Source organism: Phyllobates terribilis, unplaced genomic scaffold (assembly GCF_046119375.1).
Source record: "Phyllobates terribilis strain yellow unplaced genomic scaffold, ASM4611937v1 Scaffold_5__5_contigs__length_657084704, whole genome shotgun sequence".
NCBI lineage: Eukaryota > Metazoa > Chordata > Amphibia > Anura > Dendrobatidae > Phyllobates > Phyllobates terribilis.
The window spans coordinates 356,390,181-356,405,326 of record NW_027362765.1 but is presented as its reverse complement, the minus strand read 5'-3'; the positions used below and the strand labels follow the sequence as shown (position 1 = coordinate 356,405,326).

At 52.2% G+C, this 15,146-nt stretch overlaps 1 protein-coding gene across 1 annotated transcript in view; it reads left to right on the top strand.

Annotated features, from left to right (window-relative positions):
• The window catches only part of HABP2 (hyaluronan binding protein 2), a 102,755-nt gene that overhangs the window by 20,466 nt on the left and 67,143 nt on the right, over nt 1-15,146 (top strand). The window contains exons 7-12 of the mRNA XM_073681614.1: nt 3,653-3,824; nt 4,049-4,143; nt 4,760-5,048; nt 5,601-5,743; nt 7,024-7,158; nt 7,425-7,564. Coding sequence (XP_073537715.1) covers nt 3,653-3,824; nt 4,049-4,143; nt 4,760-5,048; nt 5,601-5,743; nt 7,024-7,158; nt 7,425-7,564 — 974 coding nt within the window. The remainder of the gene's footprint in view (nt 1-3,652; nt 3,825-4,048; nt 4,144-4,759; nt 5,049-5,600; nt 5,744-7,023; nt 7,159-7,424; nt 7,565-15,146) is intronic.

The window sequence follows — 15,146 nt, the reverse complement described above, 5'->3', positions numbered from 1 at the left end:
CTGGGCATGCTCCTGATGAGGCTGAGTATTGTGTGTGGCCTCCACGTGCCTGTGTGACCTCTCTACAACGCCTGGGCATGCTCCTGATGAGGCTGAGTATTGTGTGTGGCCTCCACGTGCCTGTTTGACCTCCCTACAACGCCTGGGCATGCTCCTGATGAGGCTGAGTAATGTGTGTGGCCTCCACGTGCCTGTATGACCTCCCTACAACGCCTGGGCATGCTCCTGATGAGGCTCAGTATTGTGTGTGGCCTCCACGTGCCTGTATGACCTCCCTACAACGCCTGGGCATGCTCCTGATGAGGCTCAGTATTGTGTGTGGCCTCCACGTGCCTGTATGACCTCCCTACAACGCATGGGCATGCTCCTGATGAGGCTGAGTATTGTGTGTGGCCTCCACGTGCCTGTATGGCCTCCCTACAACGCCTGGGCATGCTCCTGATGAGGCTGCGGATGGTCTCCTGTGGGATCTCCTCCCAGACCTGGACTAAAGCATCCGCCAACTCCTGGACAGTCTGTGGTGCAACGTGACGTTGGTGGATGGAGCAAGACATGATGTCCCAGATGTGCTCAATCGGATTCAGGTCTGGGAAACGGGCGGCCAGTCCATAGCTTCAATGCCTTCATCTTGCAGGAACTGCTGACACACTCCAGCCACATGAGGTCTGGCATTGTCCTGCATTAGGAGGAACCCAGGGCCAACCGCACCAGCATATGGTCTCACAAGGGGTCTGAGGAGCTCATCTCGGGACCTAATGGCAGTCCAAAAGAATGGCAGCCCTCCAAAGAAATGCCACCCCACACCATTACTGACCTACTGCCAAACCGGTCATGCTGAAGGATGCTGCAGGCAGCAGATCGCTCTCCACGGCGTCTCCAGACTCTGTCACGTCTGTCACATGTGCTCAGTGTGAACCTGCTTTCATCTGTGAAGAGCACAGGGCGCCAGTGGTGACTTTGCCAATCCTGGTGTTCTGTGGCAAATGCCAAGCGTCCTGCATGGTGTTGGGCTGTGAGCACAACCCCCATCTGTGGACGTCGGGCACTCATACCACCCTCATGGAGTCGGTTTCTAACCGTTTGTGCAGACACATAGATGTTAGTGGGCTGCTGGAGGTCATTTTGCAGGGCTCTGCCAGTGCTCCTCCTGTTCCTCCTTGCACAAAGGTGGAGGTAGCGGTCCTGCTGCTGGGTTGTTGCTCTCCTACGACCCCTCCACGTCTCCTGGTGTACTGGCCTGTCTCCTGGTAGCGTCTCCAGCCTCTGGACACTACGCTGACAGACACAGGAAACCTTCTTGCCACAGCTCGCATTGATGTGCCATCCTGGATGAGCTGCACTACCTGAGCAACTTCTGTGGGTTGTAGAGTCCGTCTCATGCTACCACGAGTGTGAAAGCACAACCAAAATTCAAAAGTGACCAAAACATCAGCCAGAAAGCATTGGTACTGAGATGTGGTCTGTGGTCCCCACCTGCAGAACCACTCCTTTATTGAGTGGGTATTGATAATTGCCAATAATTTCCATCTATTGTCTATTCCATTTGCACAACAGCATGTGAAATTGATTGTCAATCAGTGTCGCTTCCTAAGTGGACAGTTTGATTTCACAGAAGTTTGATTTACTTGGAGTTATATTCTGTTGCTTAAGTCTTCCCTTTATTTTTTTGAGCAGTTTATATAAATGCTGCAAAGTCGGAATGTTTCACAAATAGAAGAATTAATAGTTTATTTGTATCAATTAACAAAGTAACTGAAAAAAAGAGAAATGTAAATGTCATCAGTATCTGGTGATCCCCATCACCTCGATCATCAGTATCTGGTGACCCCCCCGTCTCCTCCATCATCAGTATCTGGTGACCGCCCGTCGCCTCCATCATCAGTATCTGGTGACCTCCCGTCACCTCCATCATCAGTATCTGGTGACCACCCCCGTCTCCTCCATCATCAGTATCTGGTGACCGCCCATCGCCTCAGTCATCAGTATCTGGTGACCTCCCGTCACCTCCATCATCAGTATCTGGTGACCGCCCGTCGCCTCAATCATCAGTATGTGGTGACCGCCCGTTGCCTCCATCATCAGTATCTGGTGACCGCCCGTTGCCTCCATCATCAGTATCTGGTGACCGCCTGTCGCCCCCATCATCAGTATCTGGTGACTGCCCGTCGCCCCCATCATCAGTATCTGGTGACTGCCCATCGCCCCCATCATCAGTATCTGGTGACTGCCCGTCGCCCCCATCATCAGTATCTGGTGACCGCCCATCGCCTCAATCATCAGTATCTGGTGACCGCCCGTCACATCCATCATCAGTATCTGGTGACCGCCTGTCGCCTCCATCATCAGTATGTGGTGACCGCCCGTTGCCTCCATCATCAGTATCTGGTGACCGCCCGTTGCCTCCATCATCACTATCTGGTGACTGCCCGTCGCCCCCATCATCAGTATCTGGTGACCGCCCATCATTTCAATCTTCAGTATCTGGTGACCACCCATCGCCTCAATCATCAGTATCTGGTGACCGCCCATCGCCTCAATCATCAGTATCTGGTGACCGCCCGTCACATCCATCATCAGTGTCTGGTGACCGCCCGTCGCCTCCATCATCAGTATGTGGTGACCGCCCGTTGCCTCCATCATCAGTATCTGGTGACCGCCCGTTGCCTCCATCATCAGTATCTGGTGACCGCCCGTCACCTCCATCATCAGTATCTGGTGACTGCCCGTCGCCCCCATCATCAGTATCTGGTGACCGCCCGTCGCCTCCATCATCAGTATCTGGTGACCGCCTGTCGCCTCCATCATCAGTATGTGGTGACCGCCCGTTGCCTCCATCATCAGTATCTGGTGACCGCCCGTCACCTCCATCATCAGTATCTGGTGACTGCCCGTCGCCTCCATCATCAGTATCTGGTGACCGCCTGTCGCCTCCATCATCAGTATCTGGTGACCGCCCGTTGCCTCCATCATCAGTATCTGGTGACCGCCCGTTGCCTCCATCATCAGTATCTGGTGACCGCCCGTCACCTCCATCATCAGTATCTGGTGACTGCCTGTCGCCCCCATCATCAGTATCTGGTGACCGCCCATCGCCTCCATCATCAGTATCTGGTGACCGCCCGTCACCTCCATCATCAGTATCTGGTGACTGCCCGTCGCCTCCATCATCAGTATCTGGTGACCGCCTGTCGCCTCCATCATCAGTATGTGGTGACCGCCCGTTGCCTCCATCATCAGTATCTGGTGACCGCCCGTTGCCTCCATCATCAGTATCTGGTGACCGCCCGTCACCTCCATCATCAGTATCTGGTGACCGCCCATCGCCTCCATCATCAGTATCTGGTGACCGCCCGTTGCCTCCATCATCAGTATCTGGTGACCGCCTGTCACCTCCATCATCAGTATCTGGTGACCGCCCGTCGCCCCCATCATCAGTATCTGGTGACCTAGGAGTGGAGATTACTGGTAATGGACCAGCAGTGTCCGGAGAGTCTGCCACCATAATTTGGCCCCATCTCTTTCTCCAGTAATCTGGAGTGTGCCGTATTGTCGCTCTGTGGATCCCGGATTATTGGACTTTTCCTCCTGATTTCGGTTTTGTTCTTGGGATTTTCCATTTATCTGACGGGGGGTTATTTTCCGGTGCCCTCAGCATCCAGCGAGTGCTACAGGAACGATGGGCTGCGGTACCGCGGTTATGCCAGCCAGACAGTGGACGGGCACCGCTGCTTGCCCTGGGACTCCTACCTCCTGGCCAGGGAGACCATCAACGCCTTTGTGCCGGACATATGGCAGTTTGGGATCGGGGAGCACAATTTCTGCAGGTAAATCAATGAATAATGAATAGTCTTCATTGTAAATCTGTAACCGTTCTATGTACACAGCTCCTAGGCAAAGCTATGTGTCTCCATGGTTACAGACTGCAAACAACGCCTGTGTAGTCTGATCCTGCAGTCATTCATGTGCTATTTCTTTCCATCTGTATTAGCCAGTCAGAATCGCGGTGGGGGGGCACATACTTATCTCTGTCATTTCATCCATTACACAGAAACCCGGACGGTGCAGAGAAGCCGTGGTGTTACTTTCAGGATAAGGACGAGAAGCTGAAGTGGGATCTGTGTAACGTGTCTGCATGTCAGGAGGGTAATACCCTCATCCTGGTATATACCGCTGCGCGTGACCGCCGTGCGTTGCGGGGAACATCGGGGGACGGGCCGTGCGTTGCGGGGAACATCGGGGGACGGGCCGTGCGTTGCGGGGAACATCGGGGGACAGGCCGTGCGTTGCGGGGAACGGGCCGTGCGTTGCGGGGAACATCGGGGGACGGGCCGTGCGTTGCGGGGAACATTGGGGGACGGGCCGTGCGTTGCGGGGAGCATCGGGGGACGGGCCGTGCGTTGCGGGGAACGTCGGGGGACGGGCCGTGCGTTGCGGGGAGCATCGGGGGACGGGCCGTGCGTTGCGGGGAACATCGGGGGACGGGCCGTGCGTTGCGGGGAACATCGGGGGACGGGCCGTGATTTGCGGGGAACATCGAGGGACGGGCCGTGCGTTGCGGGGAACATCGGGGGACGGGCCGTGCGTTGCGGGGAACATCAGGTGACGGGCCGTGCGTTGCGGGGGACGGGACGTGGGGAACCACAACTCCCAGCAGACCTCGGGCATTGCATGCTGAGAATCGTAGTTTTTGGAAAGTCGGAGCCTACTGATCTGATACATCATGACTCCCATCATCCTCTGACTTTCATCTGTTTTCTAGTTCCTCGTCTCAATGTGACGACCACACTGAAGCCACCAAATTCCACAGCGTCGCCCGCACCCATCGCCAATGCCAGCGCGCCATTCTCCACATGTGGCATCAGAGAGCTGCCTTCTAACACCCGGGGAAGGATCTTCGGTGGGTTAAGATCTCAGCCGGGCAAACACCCGTGGTTGGCATCACTGCAGCTGAAGAGCCCCGTGGCATCGCTTAGTGCTGGGCATCTCTGCGGTGGCACTTTAATTGCTGAATGCTGGATCCTGACGGCTGCGCATTGTGTAAAACCCCTGTAAGTAACACAGATCATCACCCTGGGGTGAAACTATGGGGGGGGTCCAGAATTAGAGAAACACGGCTGCTTCTTTCTAGACACAGCGCCACCCCTGCCCGCAGGTTGTGTGTGGTATTACAGCTGAGGGCTAGTAAAGTTCAGTTATACCGAGGTATATCACATGTTCAATCACTTCGCTTCACATTCTTCTGTTTTATATCAATTAAGTCACTTATTGTATAACGAGAAGTTTAAGATCTCTGATTGATGTCAGGGAATGGAAACTTTTTTTATTTACCGGAAACTTTCTTTGACTTAATATTTGTGACCGTTTACAAGTTTGTCACAATTACAGCTAGTGTAGACAATGCTCTGTGGGCTAAACTCATCAGCAGCACAAAGCTCCTGCTGTGCTGTTTGTTACAATGTATCAGTGCAGGTAAAATGTATCCACCTGGAGATATCTTGTGAGATTAGATGCGATTAATAATGTTCCCCTGCACTGACAGCAAGCAGAGATCTTGACAGTTCGATGCCGGGGTGTCAGTGTTAGTAATCGATGTCTCCCAGGTCACGGCCAGGTCTGTGGAGAGCGTCCCTGGGGAAGCTGGACATTCAGAAGACGGAGACGCTGGAGCAGATATTTGATGTGGAGAAGATAATTATACACGAGAATTTCCGAGAAGAAATGTTCAGTCTCCATAATGATATCGGTGAGTGACGCATCCGGGGCGGAGAGGACGCAGATGAGAACAGAGCGCTCTAAAATACCAGAGACATCCCCAGGAACTACAAATCCTCTGCCAAATTATGGGAGAGCCGAATGCAACCAATATGGCCACAAATACAGATCTGGTAGCCGCCATCACCCAGCTTTCTGAGGCTCCTGAACAGAGTCAGCCTTGTTATACAGAATGTACAGAACATAGAATGGAAAAGTTCTGCAACTTTCCAATAGACTTAGACTCATCATTTGCTGGTTTTTAAATTACTTTTCTGTTATATCTTCAATTTCTTGACCTTTTTTTTTTTTGCACCAAATTTTTCAAAATTATGTAGAAAATCAAAAAAGTTTTTTTGTTTGTCTTACTTTTTCTCCCTTTTTTTTTGAGAAAACATTTCCGTTGAAATGTCTCACGTAACTCTTTTGCACAAAAGCTTCTGACATGCAAAATATCCGCTCCGACATTTGCACAAAAATGTGACAGTCACGAATAATGAATAGACACGAACGTGAAGAACAAAAAAACTTCAGTGACGAACAGAGAAAAAATAACAAGCGAACAAGTAGAAAATAACTTCTAAACAGGCGCAATTTAAATGATGAATTTAGTGCAAGAAAACAAACTAAGCCAAAAATAGGAGAAAATGCAATAATGAATCCGACCATTTTTGTTTCAATTGCTCATGTGTTTTTTTAAGACCCCCACTTATTACTGTCAGCAAATCAGAAACTGTCTTCTTTGGATCTAGAGACTGAGAACTCCTCTAGATTCAGCATTTCTCACAGCTGAGAATTTGTCACAATGTATTCAACGCTCATCTGTGAGGGTTCTCCTGTCCTGATGGTTTGTTACAATGTATTCAACGCTCATCTGTGAGGGTTCTCCTGTCCTGATGGTTTGTTACAATGTATTCAACACTCATCTGTGAGCGGTTCTCCGGTCCTGATGGTTTGTTACAATGTATTCAACGCTCATCTGTGAGCTGTTCTCCTGTCCTGATGCTTTGTTACAATGTATCAAGTAGTCTAACAATGGCATTATTACATAACCTAGAAACCATTGCATGAAAAGTACAAGGTCTGCGCAGGTTTCAGGCTCAATGTGTCATATTTATTTATTATTTATTGACAGCAAGCTGAGATTTTGATGACTGTAAGGAGCCGAGATTATGGCGTGATATCTGAGAAAGTTGCAGACCTTTTCATTATATAATGAAGAGTGGGTTTGGGGGGCTCCTGGTTCTTATTACTCGGTCTCCTTTGCCGCAGCTCTTATCAAACTGAAGAAATCCAAAGGCAAGTGCGCCTCAGAGACGCGGAACGTGAAGACGGCGTGTTTACCGGACCGCGAGTTGTCACCAGGAAAGATCTGCGATATTTCTGGATGGGGGATGACAGAAAAAGGTGCGTTACGTGCAGATCCTCTGCTGCCTGACAGGTGATGATCGGATTTATATATCTATATTATATATCTATATTATATATAGGCTTCTCATATAGAAAGATAGAAAAGCTGCAGCTGCATCCCCCTCCTCCCCCTCTCGGTCCTCTCCTCTCTGTTAGGGTCTATGTTACTGCAGACAGAGGGTCTGTCCTCCTGTCTCTGCCCTGTCACAGTTTACTCTGTTCTCCTCGGACCCCTCTGACTCATCCACTGTGGACTCTGACAGGTCGGACCGCTTATCTTCTTGACGCTTCTGTCCAAGTGATTTCCGAAACCAACTGCTCGGACCCCAAATCGTATGGGAAGCTGATTGACGCCAGTATGCTCTGTGCTGGGGTCCCGGAAGGGGGGATAGATGCCTGTCAGGTATGCCTCTGTGTTAGGGTCTCCACTTTGAGCTCTCCTTTCTTTCCAATCTTAAAAGAGTTCTCTGCTTTGATCTGTCCCTACATATTATAAGGGTCCATGATATATGGAGACCTGGCAGTAAATGTTGCTTCCTTCTATAGCGGCTGATTGCACGTCTTCATGATCATTACCGGAGTCGTTTACAAAAATGTGGGATAATAAATAATAATCTTTATATAGCGCTAACATACAAAATCATCATCATTGCTGTCCCCATTGGGGCTTACAATCTAAATTCCCTATCAGTATGCCTTTGAAGTGTGGGAGGAAACTGGAGAACCCAGAGGAAACCCACACAAACACGGGGAGAACATACAAACTCCTTGCAGATGTTGTCCTTGGTGGGATTTCAACCCAGGACCCCAGCAATGCAAAGTAACAGTTCTAACCACTGAGCCACCATGCTGCCCAATGCTGGGATCAATGGTTCCAAAAATCATGTTCAGTATCTGACCCCTAGTGATATAGCGGAGCAGTGTCAGATCCCTGTTGATATAGTGGAGCAGTGTCTGGCCCCTGGTGATATAGTGGAGCGGTGTCTGACCTCTGGTGATATAGTGGAGCAGTGTCTGGCCCCTGGTGATATAGTGGAGCAGTGTCTGACCCCTGGTGATATAGTGGAGCAGTGTCTGGCCCTTGGTGATATAGTGGAGCAGTGTCTGACCCCTGGTGATATAGTGGAGCAGTGTCTGACCTCTGGTGATATAGTGGAGCAGTGTCTGACCCCTGGTGATATAGTGGAGCAGTGTCTGGCCCCTGGTGATATAGTGGAGCAGTGTCTGGCCCCTGGTGATATAGTGGAGCAGTGTCTGACCCCTGGTGATATAGTGGAGCAGTGTCTGGCCCCTGGTGATATAGTGGAGCAGTGTCTGACCCCTGGTGATATAGTGGAGCAGTGTCTGACCCCTGGTGATATAGCGGAGCAGTGTCAGATCCCTGTTGATATAGTGGAGCAGTGTCTGACCCCTGGTGATATGGTGGAGCAGTGTCTGGCCCCTGGTGATATAGTGGAGCAGTGTCTGGCCCCTGTTGATATAGTGGAGCAGTGTCTGGCCCCTGTTGACATAGTGGAGCAGTGTCTGATCCCTGGTGATATAGTGGAGCAGTGTCTGACCCCTGATGATATGGTGGAGCAGTGTCTGACCCCTGGTGATATAGTGGAGCAGTGTCTGATCCCTGGTGATATAGTGGAGCAGTGTCTGACCCCTGGTGATATAGTGGAGCAGTGTCTGGCCCCTGGTGATATAGTGGAGCAGTGTCTGATCCCTGGTGATATAGTGGAGCAGTGTCTGACCCCTGGTGATATAGTGGAGCAGTGTCTGATCCCTGGTGATATAGTGGAGCAGTGTCTGATCCCTGGTGATATAGTAGAGCTGTGTCTGACCCCTGGTGATATAGTGGAGCTGTGTCTGGCCCCTGGTGATATAGTGGAGCAGTGTCTGATCCCTGGTGATATAGTGGAGCAGTGTCTGATCCCTGGTGATATAGTGGATCAGTGTCTGACCCCTGGTGATATAGTGGAGCTGTGTCTGACCCCTGGTGATATAGTGGAGCTGTGTCTGGCCCCTGGTGATATAGTGGAGCAGTGTCTGACCCCTGGTGATATAGTGGAGCAGTGTCTGACCCCTGGTGATATAGTGGAGCAGTGTCTGACCCCTGGTGATATAGTGGAGCAGTGTCTGACCCCTGGTGATATGGTGGAGCAGTGTCTGATCCCTGGTGATATAGTGGAGCAGTGTCTGACCCCTGGTGATATAGTGGAGCAGTGTCTGATCCCTGGTGATATAGTGGAGCAGTGTCTGACCCCTGGTGATATAGTGGAGCAGTGTCTGACCCCTGGTGATATGGTGGAGCAGTGTCTGATCCCTGGTGATATGGTGGAGCAGTGTCTGACCCCTGGTGATATAGTGGAGCAGTGTCTGACCCCTGGTGATATAGTGCAGCAGTGTCTGATCCCTGGTGATATAGTGGAGCAGTGTCTGACCCCTGGTGATATAGTGGAGCAGTGTCTGATCCCTGGTGATATAGTGGAGCAGTGTCTGATCCCTGGTGATATAGTGGAGCAGTGTCTGACCCCTGGTGATATAGTGAAGCTGTGTCTGACCCCTGGTGATATGGTGGAGCAGTGTCTGACCCCTAGTTATATAGTGGTGCAGTGTCTGACCTCTGGTGATATAGTGGTGCAGTGTCTGACCTCTGGTGATATAGTGGAGCAGTGTCTGATCCCTGGTGATATAGTGGAGCAGTGTCTGACCCCTGGTGATATAGTGGAGCAGTGTCTGACCCCTGGTGATATGGTGGAGCAGTGTCTGACCCCTGGTGATATGGTGGAGCAGTGTCTGACCCCTGGTGATATGGTGGAGCAGTGTCTGACCCCTGGTGATATAGTGGAGCAGTGTCTGACCCCTGGTGATATGGTGGAGCAGTGTCAGACCCCTGGTGATATGGTGGAGCAGTGTCTGACCTCTGGTGATATAGTGGAGCAGTGTCTGACCCCTGGTGATATGGTGGAGCAGTGTCTGACCCCTGGTGATATGGTGGAGCAGTGTCTGGCCCCTGGTGATATGGTGGAGCAGTGTCTGACCTCTGGTGATATAGTGGAGCAGTGTCTGGCCCCTGGTGATGTAGTGGTGCAGTGTCTGGCCCTGGTGATATAGTGGAGCAGTGTATGACCCCTGGTGATATAGTGGTGCAGTGTCTGACCTCTGGTGATATAGTGGTGCAGTGTCTGACCCCTGGTGATATAGTGGAGCCGTGTCTGACCCCTGGTGATGTAGTGGTGCAGTGTCTGACGCCTGGTGATATAGTGGTGCAGTGTCTGGCCTCTGGTGATATAGTGGTGCAGTGTCTGACCTCTGGTGATATAGTGGTGCAGTGTCTGACCCCTGGTGATATAGTGGAGCAGTGTCTGGCCCCTGGTGATATGGTGGAGCAGTGTCTGACCCCTGGTGATATAGTGGAGCAGTGTCTGGCCCCTGGTGATATAGTGGTGCAGTGTCTGGCCTCTGGTGATATAGTGGTGCAGTGTCTGACCCCTGGTGATATAGTGGAGCAGTGTCTGACCCCTGGTGATATGGTGGAGCAGTGTCTGACCTCTGGTGATATGGTGGAGCAGTGTCTGACCCCTGGTGATATGGTGGAGCAGTGTCTGACCCCTGGTGATATAGTGGAGCAGTGTCTGACCCCTGGTGATATAGTGGTGCAGTGTCTGACCCCTGGTGATATGGTGGAGCAGTGTCTGACCACTGGTGATATAGTGGAGCAGTGTCTGACCCCTGGTGATATAGTGGAGCAGTGTCTGACCCCTGGTGATATAGTGGAGCATTGTCTGACCCCTGGTGATATAGTGATGCAGTGTCTGGCCCCTGGTGCTATAGTGGAGCAGTGTCTGACCCCTGGTGACATGGTGGAGCAGTGTCTGATCCCTGGTGATATAGTGGAGCAGTGTCTGACCCCTGGTGATATAGTGGAGCAGTGTCTGACCCCTGGTGATATAGTGATGCAGTGTCTGGCCCCTGGTGATATGGTGGAGCAGTGTCTGACCCCTGGTGATATGGTGGAGCAGTGTCTGACCCCTGGTGATATAGTGGAGCAGTGTCTGACCCCTGGTGATATGGTGGAGCAGTGTCTGACCCCTGGTGATATAGTGGAGCAGTGTCTGACACCTGGTGATATAGTGGAGCAGTGTCTGACCCCTGGTGATATGGTGGAGCAGTGTCTGATCCCTGGTGATATAGTGGAGCAGTGTCTGACCCCTGGTGATATGGTGGAGCAGTGTCTGACCCCTGGTGATATAGTGGAGCAGTGTCTGATCCCTGGTGATATAGTGGAGCAGTGTCTGACCCCTGGTGATATAGTGGAGCAGTGTCTGATCCCTGGTGATATAGTGGAGCAGTGTCTGACCCCTGGTGATATAGTGAAGCTGTGTCTGACCCCTGGTGATATAGTGGAGCAGTGTCTGACCCCTGGTGATATAGTGGAGCAGTGTCTGACCCCTGGTGATATGGTGGAGCAGTGTCTGACCCCTGGTGATATAGTGGAGCAGTGTCTGACCCCTGGTGATATGGTGGAGCAGTGTCTGACCCCTGGTGATATAGTGGAGCAGTGTCTGACCCCTGGTGATATAGTGGAGCAGTGTCTGACCCCTGGTGATATGGTGGAGCAGTGTCTGACCCCTGGTGATATAGTGGAGCAGTGTCTGACCCCTGGTGATATAGTGGAGCAGTGTCTGGCACCTGGTGATATAGTGGAGCAGTGTCTGATCCCTGGTGATATAGTGGAGCAGTGTCTGGCCCCTGGTGATATAGTGGAGCAGTGTCTGGCCCCTGGTGATATAGTGGAGCAGTGTCTGGCCCCTGGTGATATGGTGGAGCAGTGTCTGACCCCTGGTGATATAGTGGAGCAGTGTCTGGCCCCTGGTGATATAGTGGAGCAGTGTCTGGCCTCTGGTGATATGGTGGAGCAGTGTCTGACCCCTGGTGATATGGTGGAGCAGTGTCTGACCTCTGGTGATATGGTGGAGCAGTGTCTGGCCCCTGGTGATATGGTGGAGCAGTGTCTGACCCCTGGTGATATGGTGGAGCAGTGTCTGGCCCCTGGTGATATAGTGGTGCAGTGTCTGACCTCTGGTGATATAGTGATGCAGTGTCTGACCCTTGGTGATATAGTGGAGCAGTGTCTGACCTCTGGTGATATAGTGATGCAGTGTCTGACCCCTGGTGATATGGTGGAGCAGTGTCTGACCCCTGGTGATATAGTGGTGCAGTGTCTGGGCCCTGGTGATATAGTGGAGCAGTGTCTGACCTCTGGTGATATAGTGGAGCAGTGTCTGACCCCTGGTGATATAGTGGTGCAGTGTCTGGCCCCTGGTGATATGGTGGAGCAGTGTCTGACCCCTGGTGATATGGTGGAGCAGTGTCTAACCCCTGGTGATATGGTGGAGCAGTGTCTGACCCCTGGTGATATAGTGGAGCAGTGTCTGACCCCTGGTGATATGGTGGAGCAGTGTCTGACCCCTGGTGATATAGTGGAGCAGTGTCTGACCCCTGGTGATATAGTGGAGCAGTGTCTGACCCCTGGTGATATGGTGGAGCAGTGTCTGACCCCTGGTGATATAGTGGAGCAGTGTCTGACCCCTGGTGATATAGTGGAGCAGTGTCTGATCCCTGGTGATATGGTGGAGCAGTGTCTGACCCCTGGTGATATAGTGGTGCAGTGTCTGACCCCTGGTGATATAGTGGAGCAGTGTCTAATCCCTGGTGATATGGTGGAGCAGTGTCTGACCCCTGGTGATATAGTGGAGCAGTGTCTGATCCCTGGTGATATGGTGGAGCAGTGTCTGGCCCCTGGTGATATAGTGGTGCAGTGTCTGACCTCTGGTGATATAGTGGTACAGTGTCTGGGCCCTGGTGATATAGTGGAGCAGTGTCTGACCTCTGGTGATATAGTGATGCAGTGTCTGACCCCTGGTGATATGGTGGAGCAGTGTCTGACCCCTGGTGATATAGTGGTGCAGTGTCTGGGCCCTGGTGATATAGTGGAGCAGTGTCTGACCTCTGGTGATATAGTGGAGCAGTGTCTGACCCCTGGTGATATAGTGGAGCAGTGTCTGGCCCCTGGTGATATGGTGGAGCAGTGTCTGACCCCTGGTGATATGGTGGAGCAGTGTCTGGCCCCTGGTGATATGGTGGAGCAGTGTCTGACCCCTGGTGATATAGTGGTGCAGTGTCTGACCCCTGGTGATATAGTGGTGCAGTGTCTGACCTCTGGTGATATAGTGGTACAGTGTCTGGCCCCTGGTGATATAGTGGTGCAGTGTCTGACCTCTGGTGATATAGTGGTACAGTGTCTGGGCCCTGGTGATATAGTGGAGCAGTGTCTGACCTCTGGTGATATAGTGATGCAGTGTCTGACCCCTGGTGATATGGTGGAGCAGTGTCTGACCCCTGGTGATATAGTGGTGCAGTGTCTGGGCCCTGGTGATATAGTGGAGCAGTGTCTGACCTATGGTGATATAGTGGAGCAGTGTCTGACCCCTGGTGATATAGTGGTGCAGTGTCTGGCCCCTGGTGATATGGTGGAGCAGTGTCTGACCCCTGGTGATATGGTGGAGCAGTGTCTGACCCCTGGTGATATGGTGGAGCAGTGTCTGGCCCCTGGTGATATAGTGGTGAAGTGTCTGACCTCTGGTGATATAGTGGTACAGTGTCTGGGCCCTGGTGACATGGTGGAGCAGTGTCTGACCCCTGGAGATATGGTGGAGCAGTGTCTGGCCCCTGGTGATATAGTGGTGCAGTGTCTGACCCTTGGTGATATAGTGGAGCAGTGTCTGACCCCTGGTGATATGGTGGAGCAGTGTCTGGCCCCTGGTGATTTAGTGGAGCAGTGTCTGGCCCCTGGTGATATGGTGGAGCAGTGTCTAACCCCTGGTGATATGGTGGAGCAGTGTCTGACCCCTGGTGATATAGTGGAGCAGTGTCTGACCCCTGGTGATATAGTGGAGCAGTGTCTGACCCCTGGTGATATGGTGGAGCAGTGTCTGACCCCTGGTGATATAGTGGAGCAGTGTCTGACCCCTGGTGATATAGTGGAGCAGTGTCTAATCCCTGGTGATATAGTGGAGCAGTGTCTGACCCCTGGTGATATAGTGGAGCAGTGTCTGATCCCTGGTGATATGGTGGAGCAGTGTCTGGCCTCTGGTGATATGGTGGAGCAGTGTCTGACCCCTGGTGATATAGTGGTACAGTGTTTGGGCCCTGGTGATATAGTGGTGCAGTGTCTGGCCCCTGGTGATATAGTGGTACAGTGTTTGGGCCCTGGTGATATAGTGGTGCAGTGTCTGACCCCTGGTGATATGGTGGAGCAGTGTCTGACCCCTGGTGATATAGTGGTGCAGTGTCTGGCTCCTGGTGATATAGTGGAGGAGTGTCTGACCCCTGGTGATATAGTGGTGCAGTGTCTGGCCCCTGGTGATATAGTGGAGCAGTGTCTGGCCCCTGTTGATATGGTGGAGCAGTGTCTGACCCCTGGTGATATAGTGGAGCAGTGTCTGACCCCTGGTGATATGGTGGAGCAGTGTCTGACCCCTGGTGATATGGTGGAGCAGTGTCTGGCCCCTGGTGATATGGTGGAGCAGTGTCTGACCCCTGGTGATATAGTGGTGCAGTGTCTGACCCCTGGTGATATAGTGGTGCAGTGTCTGACCCCTGGTGATATAGTGGAGCAGTGTCTGACCCCTGGTGATATGGTGGAGCAGTGTCTGATCCCTGGAGATATAGTGGAGCAGTGTCTGACCCCTGGTGATATAGTGGAGCAGTGTCTGACCCCTGGAGATATAGTGGAGCAGTGTCTGACCCCTGGTGATATAGTGGAGCAGTGTCTGACCCCTGGTGATATAGTGGAGCAGTGTCTGACCCCTGGTGATATAGTGGTACAGTGTGTGGGCCCTGGTGATATAGTGGAGCAGTGTCTGACCCCTGGTGATATAGTGGAGCAGTGTCTGACCCTGGTGATATAGTGGAGCAGTGTCTGACCCCTGGTG